This window comes from Rhopilema esculentum, chromosome 6 (genome assembly GCF_057945365.1).
Source record: "Rhopilema esculentum isolate cy_ngs chromosome 6, ASM5794536v1, whole genome shotgun sequence".
NCBI classification, from domain to species: domain Eukaryota; kingdom Metazoa; phylum Cnidaria; class Scyphozoa; order Rhizostomeae; family Rhizostomatidae; genus Rhopilema; species Rhopilema esculentum.
In genome coordinates, this window is record NC_142820.1 from 6,083,821 (window position 1) to 6,097,214 (window position 13,394).

General features: G+C 34.7%; 1 protein-coding gene across 1 annotated transcript; it reads left to right on the forward strand.

The window, feature by feature from the left end:
* The first annotated feature begins 11 nt into the window (after positions 1 to 11).
* On the forward strand, positions 12 to 12,174 carry LOC135686610 (AN1-type zinc finger protein 2A). Its single transcript, XM_065202881.2, has 12 exons — positions 12 to 199; positions 1,459 to 1,501; positions 1,733 to 1,784; positions 2,617 to 2,691; positions 3,070 to 3,126; positions 3,402 to 3,446; positions 4,699 to 4,802; positions 5,484 to 5,516; positions 5,770 to 5,868; positions 6,466 to 6,541; positions 6,851 to 7,024; positions 7,447 to 12,174. Exons 1-12 carry the CDS (start codon positions 145 to 147, stop codon positions 7,480 to 7,482), a joined length of 849 nt encoding a protein of 282 aa, XP_065058953.2. The 5' UTR covers positions 12 to 144; the 3' UTR covers positions 7,483 to 12,174.
* Positions 12,175 to 13,394: the final 1,220 nt, after the last annotated feature.

Here is a 13,394-nt window from a genome sequence, read left to right on the forward strand (position 1 = left end):
TACCAGACTCCTGACACAGCAGAAATGCTGACGCACTTTCAAGTCAGCAAGGTTTATAAAAGGCCGTCCGTAATTAAAGTGTTTAGTTTTGCAGCGTTTGGATTTTGCTGACTTTTCTTTAAATTAAGGAAATTTTATTGAAAAATGGAGTTCCCAGAGCTTGGAAAACATTGTTCACTGGAAAACTGCAAACAACTTGGTAGGTAAAACTTAACTTTGGGCCCATAAACATTTACATTTTAGGCCCCTGCCCCAACACAAGATGTTGATACCATGTTAAAATCCAAAGACTTTTCTAAGATGTTTCAATTCAGCTGGGGGCAAGCCTTTGTTCTTAAAAATATGGAATAAAAATGTATTTGACAGAGAAGAAAGACATTTGGATTTAGGAATAATTGCTATATTTATTATTCGATGACTTTAATCAATGTCTTCGTAATCGATAAGAAAGGTCAGACGATTCGGTAGATTCGATATCAGTTCAGTTCTGATATGTTGTGGAGTATTACATAACAAGATACATCAGCAAACAATTCCTTTTCTAGAAACTACTTATCTTAAGCCCCTGTATAATTCACCATTTTCAGCCTTATTTCAGTGCTTTATACCAGATGTATTTTAAATACATCTTTTAAACTAGGAAAAACACCAGCCAATATGGTCTCAAATCAGTATGTTACTATGGGGCAAAATGCTGCAATGACCTCCCTGTAGAAATAAAAAGGTCACCATCAGTCAAGATGTTTCGTAAGACTTTTCTGTTTGAGCATAACTATTGAATCAGGTTATTGATAGTAAATATTTACCCAGAGTTTCTTAAAATTTATCTGAAACGAGAGGGTGCTCTCCCCTCGATTAGCTTAGCTATTGAGGGAGTTCCTCCTTAAGAGTTTCCCTTCATACAAATCCTCTGGTGTCATGTATCTTTATCCCTTTATGTGTGTTATTGTCTTATTAATTTATATGTAGTTATTTATTATTCTAAGTTTTTTAATTTAGAGATTGTTTGTATGTAGTGGAATTTAAAAATGAATGAACTGAACTGATGTATTTTCCTTGGGCAAACCTTTAAAAATATTACCTACCCCTACCTTTTTATCAATTTCTAGAATAATCGTGTGGGCCATTTTTTTTACAAAGGAGGTAGTTAATTACCCCCCACCCCCAACCTCTGGCATTGCCACTGAATTCAGGTGTAATTCAAGAATTAAAAAGGTTAATTGTGTAGTTTAGTGAAAGTGGATTTTTCTTTGCTGATGGAATTATAAGGATAATTATTGTGCAAACTGAGGGTAATCAATGTAAACAAGTAGATATGGCTTTAAATATCTCAATACTAGGTAAACAAATAATATTTTATCAACATATAATCTATCATTCACAAGATGTATGTTTAATACATATCAAGTATTCTACCCAAAGCTTTGAAAACCGATTAATTTTGTGCTTGCCTCCTAGATTTTTTGCCAGTTGACTGTGATCTTTGTAAGAAAGTTTTCTGGTGGGTATTTAAATGATGCCATCTTATGATGTGTATTATTAATTAACATTTAATCATATGTAGGACAGCATGAAAGCTTGAGCATTTGAATTCTGGCCATTGTGAACATTTAGAATAATATTTCTTACAATTTAACATTATACACTGTTGTATAAAATATAATAAGCTCAATGAATTTGCATCACATTGTACTTGGGACAATGAATTGCATTAATAAAGATTTTTGTTTAGCAAGGATCATGTTGGATATGAGCAGCACGCATGTACTGAGAAATGTCAAAAAGTGAGAGCAACCTTTGCATTACATATACATTATGATATGAAAAAATTTGACATGAAATTTGTTTTTTGCTTCAAAGTATGAAAACTTTGCTAATGTCCTGTCTATGCAAGTATTTTTTCAAAAAGGAATGGTAGTTTTATGTGTTTCCTTACCATCTACATGGGAACTAAAAAGAAAGTGGAATCTTTTGTTGACTACAAACATGTTAATCCTTAATCACGTCACTTAGCTGTTGCCCTTATATGTGTTTTTTAACAATATTGTTTTATAACAGAACACAATTTTCTACTATTCTTTGCTTTAGATTCATATTTTTAACCACCCAATACTGCCCCTAAGGAATGGAATACTATAAGTTCTTAGTGCTGCCATTCTTTCACTATCTCTATAGAAGATTATTTTTTCCATAAGAATTGCAAAATATAACATAACCTTGGGAGCTAGGTTCCTGGAAAATTTTCAGAATTGGCAGAAAAATTATAAGGATATTTGCCAGTAAAATCTAAAAATTGAACACATTGTGAGAATATATAATTATTTTTTGCAAAATCAATTAGGCTTAGTAATAGGCTTATAGCTAGCCAAACCTCTACTTATTGGGTAACATGTTGTGTTTACCTGCATTAATTTTTAGTTTCTGCCACATATAATGAACCTTGCTAAATGCCTTTAAGGTAAATGTCATCAGCCTAAATTATTTAGATATGATTTGAAAATAAACACTGAATTATTTTGGTCACCTCCAATGATGTCAGCCAGTAAAATTTGTAAAATTAAACTTGAAGAAGTATGAATTTCCAAATTACCAAATCTGTTTTTATTTATGTTTTAGGATAGAAGAGTTCCTGTCTGCCCATTGTGCAACCAACCAGTTTCAATTAAGCCAGGAGAGATTCCTGACAGAAGGGTAAGCTTAAACTTCTTTAAAATCTAATCTATATGTTTAAAAATTTACCAAAAATTCCAACTGTATTTCTGTGGCAGATCTAAACTACATTATGGCAAAGTATTCAATAGTTCCCATATAATAAAAAAAATTGTATGTCCATTTCTCAGAGTAATTAGGCAACTGTTGATTGCATTAAGATGTCTTAGGATTGCATGAAACATAAAGCACTGCATTGCACCTTACAATCACCCTGTTCTGTAGGCCAAAACATGTACAGCTCTGCCTTTACTGCATTGAGCAGTATATGACTGACTGGTAAAAGTAATTTCTCTTCCCTACATCTATCTGAATATTAAAGCACTTTGAATTTTTTAATTTTTTTATATTTTCATTTAGGTAAATGATCATATAGAAAGTGACTGTAAATCTGATCTGGCTTTAGCAAAGAGAAAGGTATTTTGCTCAGTCTTGAATTGTTGTTTATGAGTTGAAAGGCCTGAAAATCTCATCTTTGTTTTTAGAAAACCAGGAATCAAAGTCTTAGAAATGGTCGTTATTATTTGGTGGCCAAAATCTGTCCAAGTTTTCTTATATTTTAACTATAAAATGTTTAGTACCTAATATGTAGTACCTTATATGCAGTATGAAATTGATAATTCATCAAGTATGATAGGCCAGATACTGCAAGGTACCAAAAATGTTTTTCATTTTTTTATAATACATTCCAGACATACACCAATAAATGCTCAGTGAAAGGATGCAAGCAAAGGGAGGTGAGAGCTAGAATCAGTCAATAAAATTCAATCTGCTATGAAAGATGCTGTTTTAAACTTTTGTTTCTAGTTTTGTTTTTTGCTGTTGATATCAGGGAATGACAATTTATTTTTCTCCCTGCAACTGGAGGAAAACCATGCATAAATTTCCTGCAGGAATAGGAAGATAAACGAAAAAATGGTAAGGTTCCAACAACTGTAATGATGTGTCACCTGTTTTTTATAAGTAAAAGGAGAAACTACATTATAAAGGTTTAAGCAATTTTACTACCACTACAAAATCAATTTCTATTTTGGTAACTGAAAATTATTCTTTATCCATGAATGTTTAAACTGAAATAGGGGCTTATTTATGATATTAATTTCCTAACTTGTGAGAATATTCTTAGGCCAGATAAAAGACTATATTTTCAAAAACATTCTCAAGGGTTCTCATGTAGGAAAATCAATTTAACCTGTACATAAGATATAACACTTTTGTCTTCATGTTTTTTCCTTTTGATGAGCATGAAAGAAACAAATGGTACTTCTTGCACGAGGGTTTTTTGTAAAATGTTTCCTGCAGAACTTCATGCAGGAATAAATTTCCTGCGACCACCCGGTTGCATGGTCGGGTGGGTTTTCATGCTCTGGTTGATATGGGGATTTTTCAAACGGTAAGAAGTGTTTTTCTGACTATGCTAAAAAATTTCTACAAAAGACCAAACTTTAAAAAAACATTTAAAGTCTAGGAATGGTGGAGTGCAGAGTAATAGCATAAACCACCTCTGCATAGTTGCCCACTTTGAAAACTATAGTAACTGGTTTTGTAAAGCTAGTTCCAATAGAAAGAAGAAAGAAACACCACTGGATGTTGTAGGCAACTTACCCCCATTATATACATTTCATGAAAAGGTTTTGTATGTACTGAAAATTTGCACTATGCAGCTTCTGGTTAAATGTATCATACAATAGACAATATCAAACAAGTATTATACAATTTACTTAAATATCAATAAAAAGTTATGAAATTTAGTGAAAATATCTTAAGCTGAAAATAATGAAAATAGTGTTTGTAAGTTTTATTGAGTTATCTTGTTAAATCGAAAATATCAGAAGGTATTTTGTTGCTATTAGTGTTGCTGGTATAATTCCAAAGTTTCTGACAGTCGGACAAAGATCCAAACAGATGGAGGTAACCATCATAATTAAGCCAGTAAAAATTAGTTGTTTTATTATTTTCATTATTTGGATTTATGTGTGTTCTTTTCAGCTTGTTCCTGTCACCTGTGCAACTTGTAGAAAGAACTTTTGTTTGCGTCATCGACATGAGAACGATCATGAATGCATAGATCTGACTGCGACATCTTCAAAAGGGTGAGTCATTTGCAAAAACAAACTTGTAGTGAAATCAACCGCTCTAAGGTATCCTTTGTAAAGATTTCTTTACAATTTTTAAAGCTGAGAATCTGTGAGGAAAGTTTTATCAGACTTAGCGAGAAGCTGAGCCTGGTAGAAAATTACAGGTTTAGATAGGATTCAGGTGGGCTAGAATTCGAATTGTCGGTGGGGCTTTTGACGAGCATTCCATATAACAATACAGATAAGTTAATGATCTTATAAGAAATATTTTTCTTCTGAAATAAAAAGTTATCAAAATATGAATTTCACGATATGCTTATTGGCCTTTGGATATGATTTCTTCAATTGCATTGCTTGCATATATTTGTTATTAATGAAAAGTACTTTTGTACCGATTTGTTATAAAGTGCTCTATGCCATATAGGCAGAACTGTACACGCTTTTGGTGTAAAGAATTGGACGTTTCTAAGTTGCTACCCCGAGTTTCACGCTGTTTATCAATGCGATCATCAGGCACAACTCTCTCTATTGGTATTCACTTGTTTATGAAAAAAATTATATGTTTTAAGGTTGATTTTATTCTCATCTCAAATTGTCACTCTCTATGTTATTTTTAAAATCACCTATTACCATCTGTCAAACTTATTGTCGTTGAAACGTTGCAAATGGTGTTCATGTATTCTTATACTCACTTAGGGTAATGAAGTCCTCTGCCGCTCAAGCTGCTGGGTACGTATGTATATTCACTTAGCTTATCAACTCTTTCATTCATTCCAAGCAATATCATACGAATTAACTGTTTTATCTGATTATACAATACAACATTGCCATTTCTTTCTTATACAACAATGTATCATTTTCTGTGTTAAAGAGGAATATCCAACTCGATACGATGTTAAGATCGTTAAATATTTTATGTATAGTTGATTGTGTTGTTAAAAATGGCTTACCTTGTAATAATTTGTCGCTGTTCTCCATCAAGGCAAGCAGCAGCTGCAAGATTTGAATCATATAATACCTCTAGAAGAAAGCAAGCACCCATGCGTTCGACTGCCTCTGCTACTAGTAATACCTCAAACAGGTATATTTCAATCTTTTCCTGCTCTGGTATCATAAATGCCTCCTGTTCCTTTTGTCTATTTGTATTTGAAAACAAATACTGTTTTTCTGTCTGACCTGGCCATATGCAAAAGATGTTTTCTCTGAGCAAAACCTACCACCGATTCGTATGTTTTCGAGGACAGAGATTTCGTGCTCTCTTATGGACGAAGCGGTTTTTTAAATTAGCCCTAGCTCGCAGATACAAAAAATGCCAAGGCCGTTTTTTTTAATTATCCAAGCCATTTACTTGTTGACCGCTTATTTTTTGTGCGGATTGAGATTTTTAAAAAAGGGACACAAATTTATCGGTTTTCAGAAAAGTAAAATATATATGGACAGCATCGGTCTTAGGCCACTTTTAGACAGTGACGTAGTTTGCTTTTAAAAGCAAAATAGACTAAATTTCCCTTTTGAAGTCTAAAGGTTATTTCAACACTTATCTTTTAGGGCTATATCGTAACTATGCTACCCGGAACGCCTCCCCCTTTTTAAAGCGCTTTGATTTTAGTTTATATACTTTTAATCTTTAACGGAAGAAGAATTTTCTAAGCAGAATTTTTTGATGTCTCTCTTTTAGTAACAAGCAGCTACGGAACCAGTCGAGTTCACAAGGCCATTCGCAGACAACGATACAAAACCACCAAGGAGGAATGGTAATTCAACATCTTTCATAAACATTTATTATTACCTTATATTCACTTTTTGAAGTCAAAAATTACCTGATATTAGTTGTAGATTTTTCTCCACAACTATTTGATTTTGTTAATTTGATAAAAAAAACGTTTCCTAACATCAAGCTTTGAGTTTCGATTTATCTTTCCGTGCAGTCTTTTTCTTATAGCTTATCTATTCTTGTAGCAGTACTGCTTCTTTGATGTTTGATTTCTCAATCATGCTTTTAATGCATAGGTAATCGATGTGTAAGCCCGCCTTGTCAAGTTTTTTTCGTTCTTATTTGACAGACCGAGGATGAGGCCCTTGCTTTCGCATTGCAAGCATCTCTTGCGGATACTAATCAGCCAAAGGAGGAGGAGCATTCGAGTAACGCAGTTAACAGTGATGAAGACTCGGCTCTTGCCCGCGCAATAGCGCAATCAGAAATCGACGAAAGAAATAGACAAAGGGAGGCTTCTCAGGTGGGTCTTTCACTTTGAAAGATCAGCTATGGTTTTCCCGGGTCTTAATCTTTTTCTAAATTAATTTTTCAATTTTCCCACCAGCGAGCTACATCATATCAGCTCCTTCCGGCTACCAGGCTTTTTAACCTGCTTAACCTACTTTGTTAAATATAAATAAGGCACACAGCCGTAGTCTCTGCATGAAGTTAATATTCCGGGCATTTCTTTCTACCGAAACAAAGAATTATTGAATAACTCAACAAAATGATTTTTTTCATAACATAGCAATGCCATTATTTATATTTCCCGAAAGCTCAGTTGTGACCAAGATGTATTTACAAATAAATAAAAAAAATTGATTTAAACATTTCGCGTTCGAATTTCTAACGCTAGGCTTTCCAGCTCATAATATCTGAGTTATTCCATTCTTTTCTTCACAGAATCGGACAGAGAAAACCCATTGCAGTGTCACGTGACCTAGCGATGTGGCTTTTATGTCAATCAGGTATATATCGTCGAGCAGATTTATAATTGTTACAAGGCGCCATTGATTGACTCTTCATAAAATTATTGCTAATTCTTATATCAAATGTATTTTATAAAATATTTAATTTATGATTTTTTGCATTACCTGTATATCTTAATTGAAAAACGGAAATGTTCTTCGAAAAGCTTTTCTGCGAAGTTTGATAGTTGACAAGAGCTCGTATGGACCACCTTATTTATCTATGTTTGTTCCAATCGATTACGTGGCACGCCAGTCTTTTAGAAAACAACCAGATCTGGTGTTTTGCAATCAAAGTATACTATCAGAATGTGCCATTGACAACCATGTTCTGTAAACTACAAACAGCAAATTTGAGATAACAAAACTGCGAACTTTAAATTATAATCAAAATTTTTAGATCACAAAGCAAAAAATTGTTTGGATCACAAAGGAAACTTCTTACTACAAACTAAAATTGTTAGATTGTTAATTTTTTGTTTACCCTCAGAAGCAAAATGCTTTCGAATTAAAGTTTGAAAAGAATTTTTGACAGATCCTTTTGTGCAATTGAGTACTCTAATAATACTAAAAAACTAATTCCTCTTCTCCAATAAACCCTTTGGAATAAAAGCCCCTCTTGTTTTAAATAACTCATTCCCTAACGCTTTTGCGATTTCAGCACATTGATGAGTGATTACACCCCTCTAAAGGCCTTCCACTATTTTCGAATCTGGTACCCTGGGTAGCTGTGAGGGTGAAGGGGGGGCACCTAGACATATGAAATATTCACCTTGAAATTCTCTACCACATAGATAAATTGTTCAATGTGCAAACGAATTCCTTACCAATTTCCTTGATTACAACCTGTTAGGCAGGGCCCAGAGAACATGGCAGGCAGATGGTCGAAGTCCGTGCGGAAGACTAGGAAAAATAGCCACGCCCAAACCCCCCATGTCTTCGTTTTATGGGGACGGCTATCATAGTTTGATGGTTTTATTCGAAGGAAGGATGAATACATTTCTGGATTGTTCTATCAGAATTTAACAAAACAGGTCGAGTCGAGTTACAAAAGGGTGCTGTCCCGGCGGGCTCAGTCAGTTGGTCAAACGAAAAACTCCGAAAAACTCGGAGAAAGGATGGTCTGAAATTCAGAATTCTATGACATAGCATCTTGAAAATAGGGTTGATTTTTTCGAGATGTAGTGAAGTAAGCAATATGTTGTGTAGTGAAGTAAGTGATATGTTGCATTTATGGTTTTACAGCTGTCTGATTTTGTTAATTTATATCAACAGCCATAAGGGATCGTTGTAAAAATCATCTATAGTGAATTCTGCTCTTTAATATGCTTTTTGACATAAGGTTAAGAAATATAATGGTTCTTACATTAATTGGTTTCAAAAATACTTGCTCAAGCTTGAGTATTCTCAGTGAAAAGGGTTTGGAAAAATTGGCAAAGTCAGACAAAAAAGACATTTTACGCAACCCAGAATCAGAGATTAGGGCCTAGTTTCTACTTTCATGATCACACATGATATACAGTGGACCAACTGACTTAGCCCGCCGGGGTGCTGTCGGCAGTTGGATAAACTAGGCCCCGCATTCTTGACTAGACCAAACTTACGTTCATTCTATAGTGACTTTCGTAGTGTTAACATGCATTTCTTGTCTCTTGTTTTATCTCTTTTCGCAGTTTTAGAGAAGCAGAAAGTTAAAAGCAGCAGTCACATCGAACAGGGTTTTGGTGCCTTAAAAAAATTAAATGGTTTGCCTCTGCTAGTCCTAGATTAGAATTATTTGCAGCACAGACTCTCGTTGATCCTTGTGGCTAATTTGCCAAATTGTTTAGCATAGACGTGGGAAACATTTGAGAAATGGGGGGAGAGCACCTGTAGAACATCTCCCTGTGTTCATGTTTTAGTGGTGTTGACTCTATTTATCAATGGAAGTGTTGTCTATAAATTTAATGCCATAGATACCGATGATACCTGCATCGTAGAGGATTTGGGAGCGGCTCACTTTATTTTTGAATCTGCACAATAAATTGTACTTAAAAATTAGCAATCGTGAGTTCATAGTTTAACTTTTATCTTACCTCTCTCACCTTCTGTTATTCGCCTTCCCCAGGCTTCAAAATTGAGAGAACTACTTTAAAATGCCACGTGGCAAGTTTCCCGCAATACGCCTAATATGCGATTGTTACAACGACGGGACATAATGATCAGTGAATATCACATCAGAAATATTCATCAATTTTAGGTGACCAGACCATTCAAAAATATGGCTTTCTTTGAATATCGTTAATTGGCATCAAGGTTCTATTAAAACACCGGCTTTCAATTACTTTGAACATGTTCTTGAAAATCAGGCAGTTAAGGAGTTTTGTGTTCGCTAGGGTTTTGTATTCAGTTTATAAATTGATCTTTTACAGTGTTGCATCAGGTCCTGCTCCAAAAAAATTTTTCAACACCAGAAGGATAGGCTAGAGTCGCAGCGCATAGTATTGATTTGACGGGGATGGAAGGCTAAATGTTTTTGGTAGCTCAAATAGCAAAATGCCAATTTGAGAGTTATGTGGGCTCAGCTCCTTCAACCCCCGCTTCCACAGTCTCTGAAAATATGTAAATATGGTTTTATAATAGGGTGAGTCTGGCACCTTGGGAAATCTTGACCATTAAATCATTAAAAAACTGGGGTATTTGTAAATATATTTTGGAACACTTTTATCTTAGTCTGTCTCAGTATTAGTTTCACGACTTAAAGGGTAACAGAGACACAAGTTCTAGGCCAAACGATATGTCAAGGCAAAGTTAAAGTGCGCGAATAATGAATGAATTGAATACATTATTGCTAAAAAATGAAACGTAAAAATCATTACATGTTTACAATTTCAAGTTTTGCGTGGCTATATTAATTTCCTTGATAAGCTCAAAAGACCTTTCAAAGCACGCAAAGAACTGGTTAATCAAAGAACAGATCTTGCATTAATCATCAATTTAGTTTCTGCAAACAATAATTTGTTGGTCGTTTGTTATAATTGCAACGTTTTTCCTTTAAAACCAATTAGCTTTCTTAAAACTGGACTTGCTACAAGTCTCTCTCTATCCATTTAGTAATCTGAAGAATATAGAAAAGGAAAAAAAGAAAAAATATAAGGGAAGGAGAGAGTCTCTCTCGTTGCCTCCCGTTTTTTCTTTTTTTCCTTTTCTTTATTTTTCAGAGGGAGAGACTTGTAGCAAGTCCATCTTATAGCCAGAATCTGTCGGAACAGCAAGACATTCTTGGCAAAGAAATCAAGCTTTAACTGATTAGCCAGCCCCTCGAAAGTAATTGTACAGGCTAATAAATGTGGTTGGAAAAATTCTTAAGACTTGACTCCATTAATTAGAACATCCAGTGAGCTGAGCTGAGACTAATCATATTGATGGACTTATGTAGCTAAACAATTGATGGGAATGTTGGGAGGTGAGAAAATATTTCTGAACCAGTAAATCAGAGCTACTTGGCAACGAGGCTTCCTTGAAGAAAATGGAAAAGGTGCAGGATGTCCGGCGGGCTCAGACAGACAGCTCCAATGTATATAATGTGTGTTCCTAAAAGTAGAAACAGGATCCTAATTGCTGACTGTGGGTTACGTAAAATGTACCCTTTTCTCTGACTTTGCCAAAAAAAATTAAACCCTTTTCACTGAGAATATTCAAGCTTGAGCAAGTATTCTTGAAACCAATTCATGAACCATTCCATTTCTTAACCTTATTTCGAAAGGTATATAAGAGAGCAGAATTCACAAAATTTGATTTCAACAACGATCCCTTGTGGTTCTTGATATAAATTAACAAGATAAGACAGCTATAAAACTATAGATGCAACATATTGCTTACTTCACAACACTGTGTTCAATGTTTTTTATGAAGAATAGGAAAAGTTGTTTCAAATTCCAAATAATACCATGCAATGAGTACAAACCAGCAAAGACCTAAAATTCTTATCTGGGATTAGAACACAAGACAAGACTAGATAATACTGCACAATTAGTGGTACTCAAATAGCCATTGAAATTCACCAAAGAAATTATCTGTAACATCATATCATTAAATTCCTACCCTTTTGTGGTTCCTCTGACTGAGCAAAAAAGGAACCCTATTTTCAAGATTCTATGTCCCAGAATTCAACTTTTCAGACCACTTTTTCTCAAAGAGTTTCGGAACTCACATAATATACATGTGACCACCTGACTGAGCCCGCTGGGACTGGATAGTGTGAGAGAAAATGTGCAAGTAACGATAAGCAATTAGTTTTTTTTGCAAAATTTCAACATATCACCATGAGATCAGTGATATCATATTTCTTAGAATTTGCTTTGCTTTGAAAAGGCCATCATCAATGCTCTCATCGTACTCTCTAGAAAATGGCCCTGTCAAGAAATAGAGCCATAAAGGACTCGTTGCTTACATAAAATCATCATTAATCATACATATGAAACTCATGATTTATTATCGTTCAACCACTTAACAAGCAACCACTGAACATTCAAACAGAACATGTTTCATTCATTTTCGATTACTCGGGAGTTTAGCAGATGCATTATGTACATCTTTTCCCGTCGAAATATTTCTTTTCCCCGCAAAGAATTTAGTGACCACCGTTGAAAACACATAATTTGGGAATTTTGATTGGGGGCATTGCTGAGGAAAGGGGGTGGGGGTGTAATGGTGTAAGGAAAAAATGTTTTTGGTCATATTTTTGCATAATCTTGATGTACTTTCATTCCCTGTCAAATGGTATGATAGCTGATAAGAGTATCTCTCAGACCTGTTCGAGCTATTCAAAAACAGAATATTGGGTAGTCATGGGCAATGCCGGACGCTGGGCAATCACGGACAAATCTACTTAGGAATATTTTTTTGAATCTGTCGTGATCATTTAATGAAAATATTTTTTAAAAGCATGTTTTGGTACCTTTTATGTTTACTTTTCCCCCTTTTTGAACCCCCTTTGCTGTATGCGCTAATGAATAAATGTGTTTTGGATGCATGTCGGTGAAGTGAGTGGCCCTAAATTTCCTCGATTTTCTACACTTCGAAATCGAAAGGTCGCTCTCTTCAATGATCAGGGAATGCTCAATGTTTTTTATTTGACCTCATGCTATGATTGATTGCACGATTGATAAATATATTTTGATTGGATAACAAGGGTATCCTCATCGCATGGCACGATATTGAGATTCCCCAGCATTTCTGGACCAAGTAGATTGCACGTGCGCATGGGCAATGCCGGACAGCTAATGGGATGATTCCCTGAAAAATGGCGTGGCCAGAAAATTTTGATAAAACCCATACTGATGGAATAAATTAGCCCTATTCCCGGCAAGAGATAACAGTTTTCCAGTTTAATATTGTTCTGTGCAAGATCACAATTGATAATACGAGATCGGATAGAATCCCGGTTTTTTTATCAGAGCTAATTATTGTCAAACCTTTGATTATACATGTTTTCAACTAATAAAGACATTTCTCGGGAAAGTATTACCATTTTCCACCTCAGAAGTAAACTCTTGCCTTATCCCTGACCCCCTGGCCTTATTTCGTATTTTCATTTAGATCGCCAAAACTGTGTTGTGTTTAATCTGACTGCCCACCATTACCCATGGATGCCCCATATTAATTAATCACATTGAGTGATTACCGTTGATTTAAAAACAACAACAAACTATGTAAATGTAATGTAAAAATAAATTCATCAGAAAATTTCGTTATAGATATGGTATAGATATCGAAAAGAAATAGTGGTATTGACAGATTGGTAAAATAATTGAATGTGTCCGACATTACCCATGACCGCCGTTAGCGGCGAAACCATACCAAATAAAATTGATATATAATTACAATTTTTTAATTTTCGAT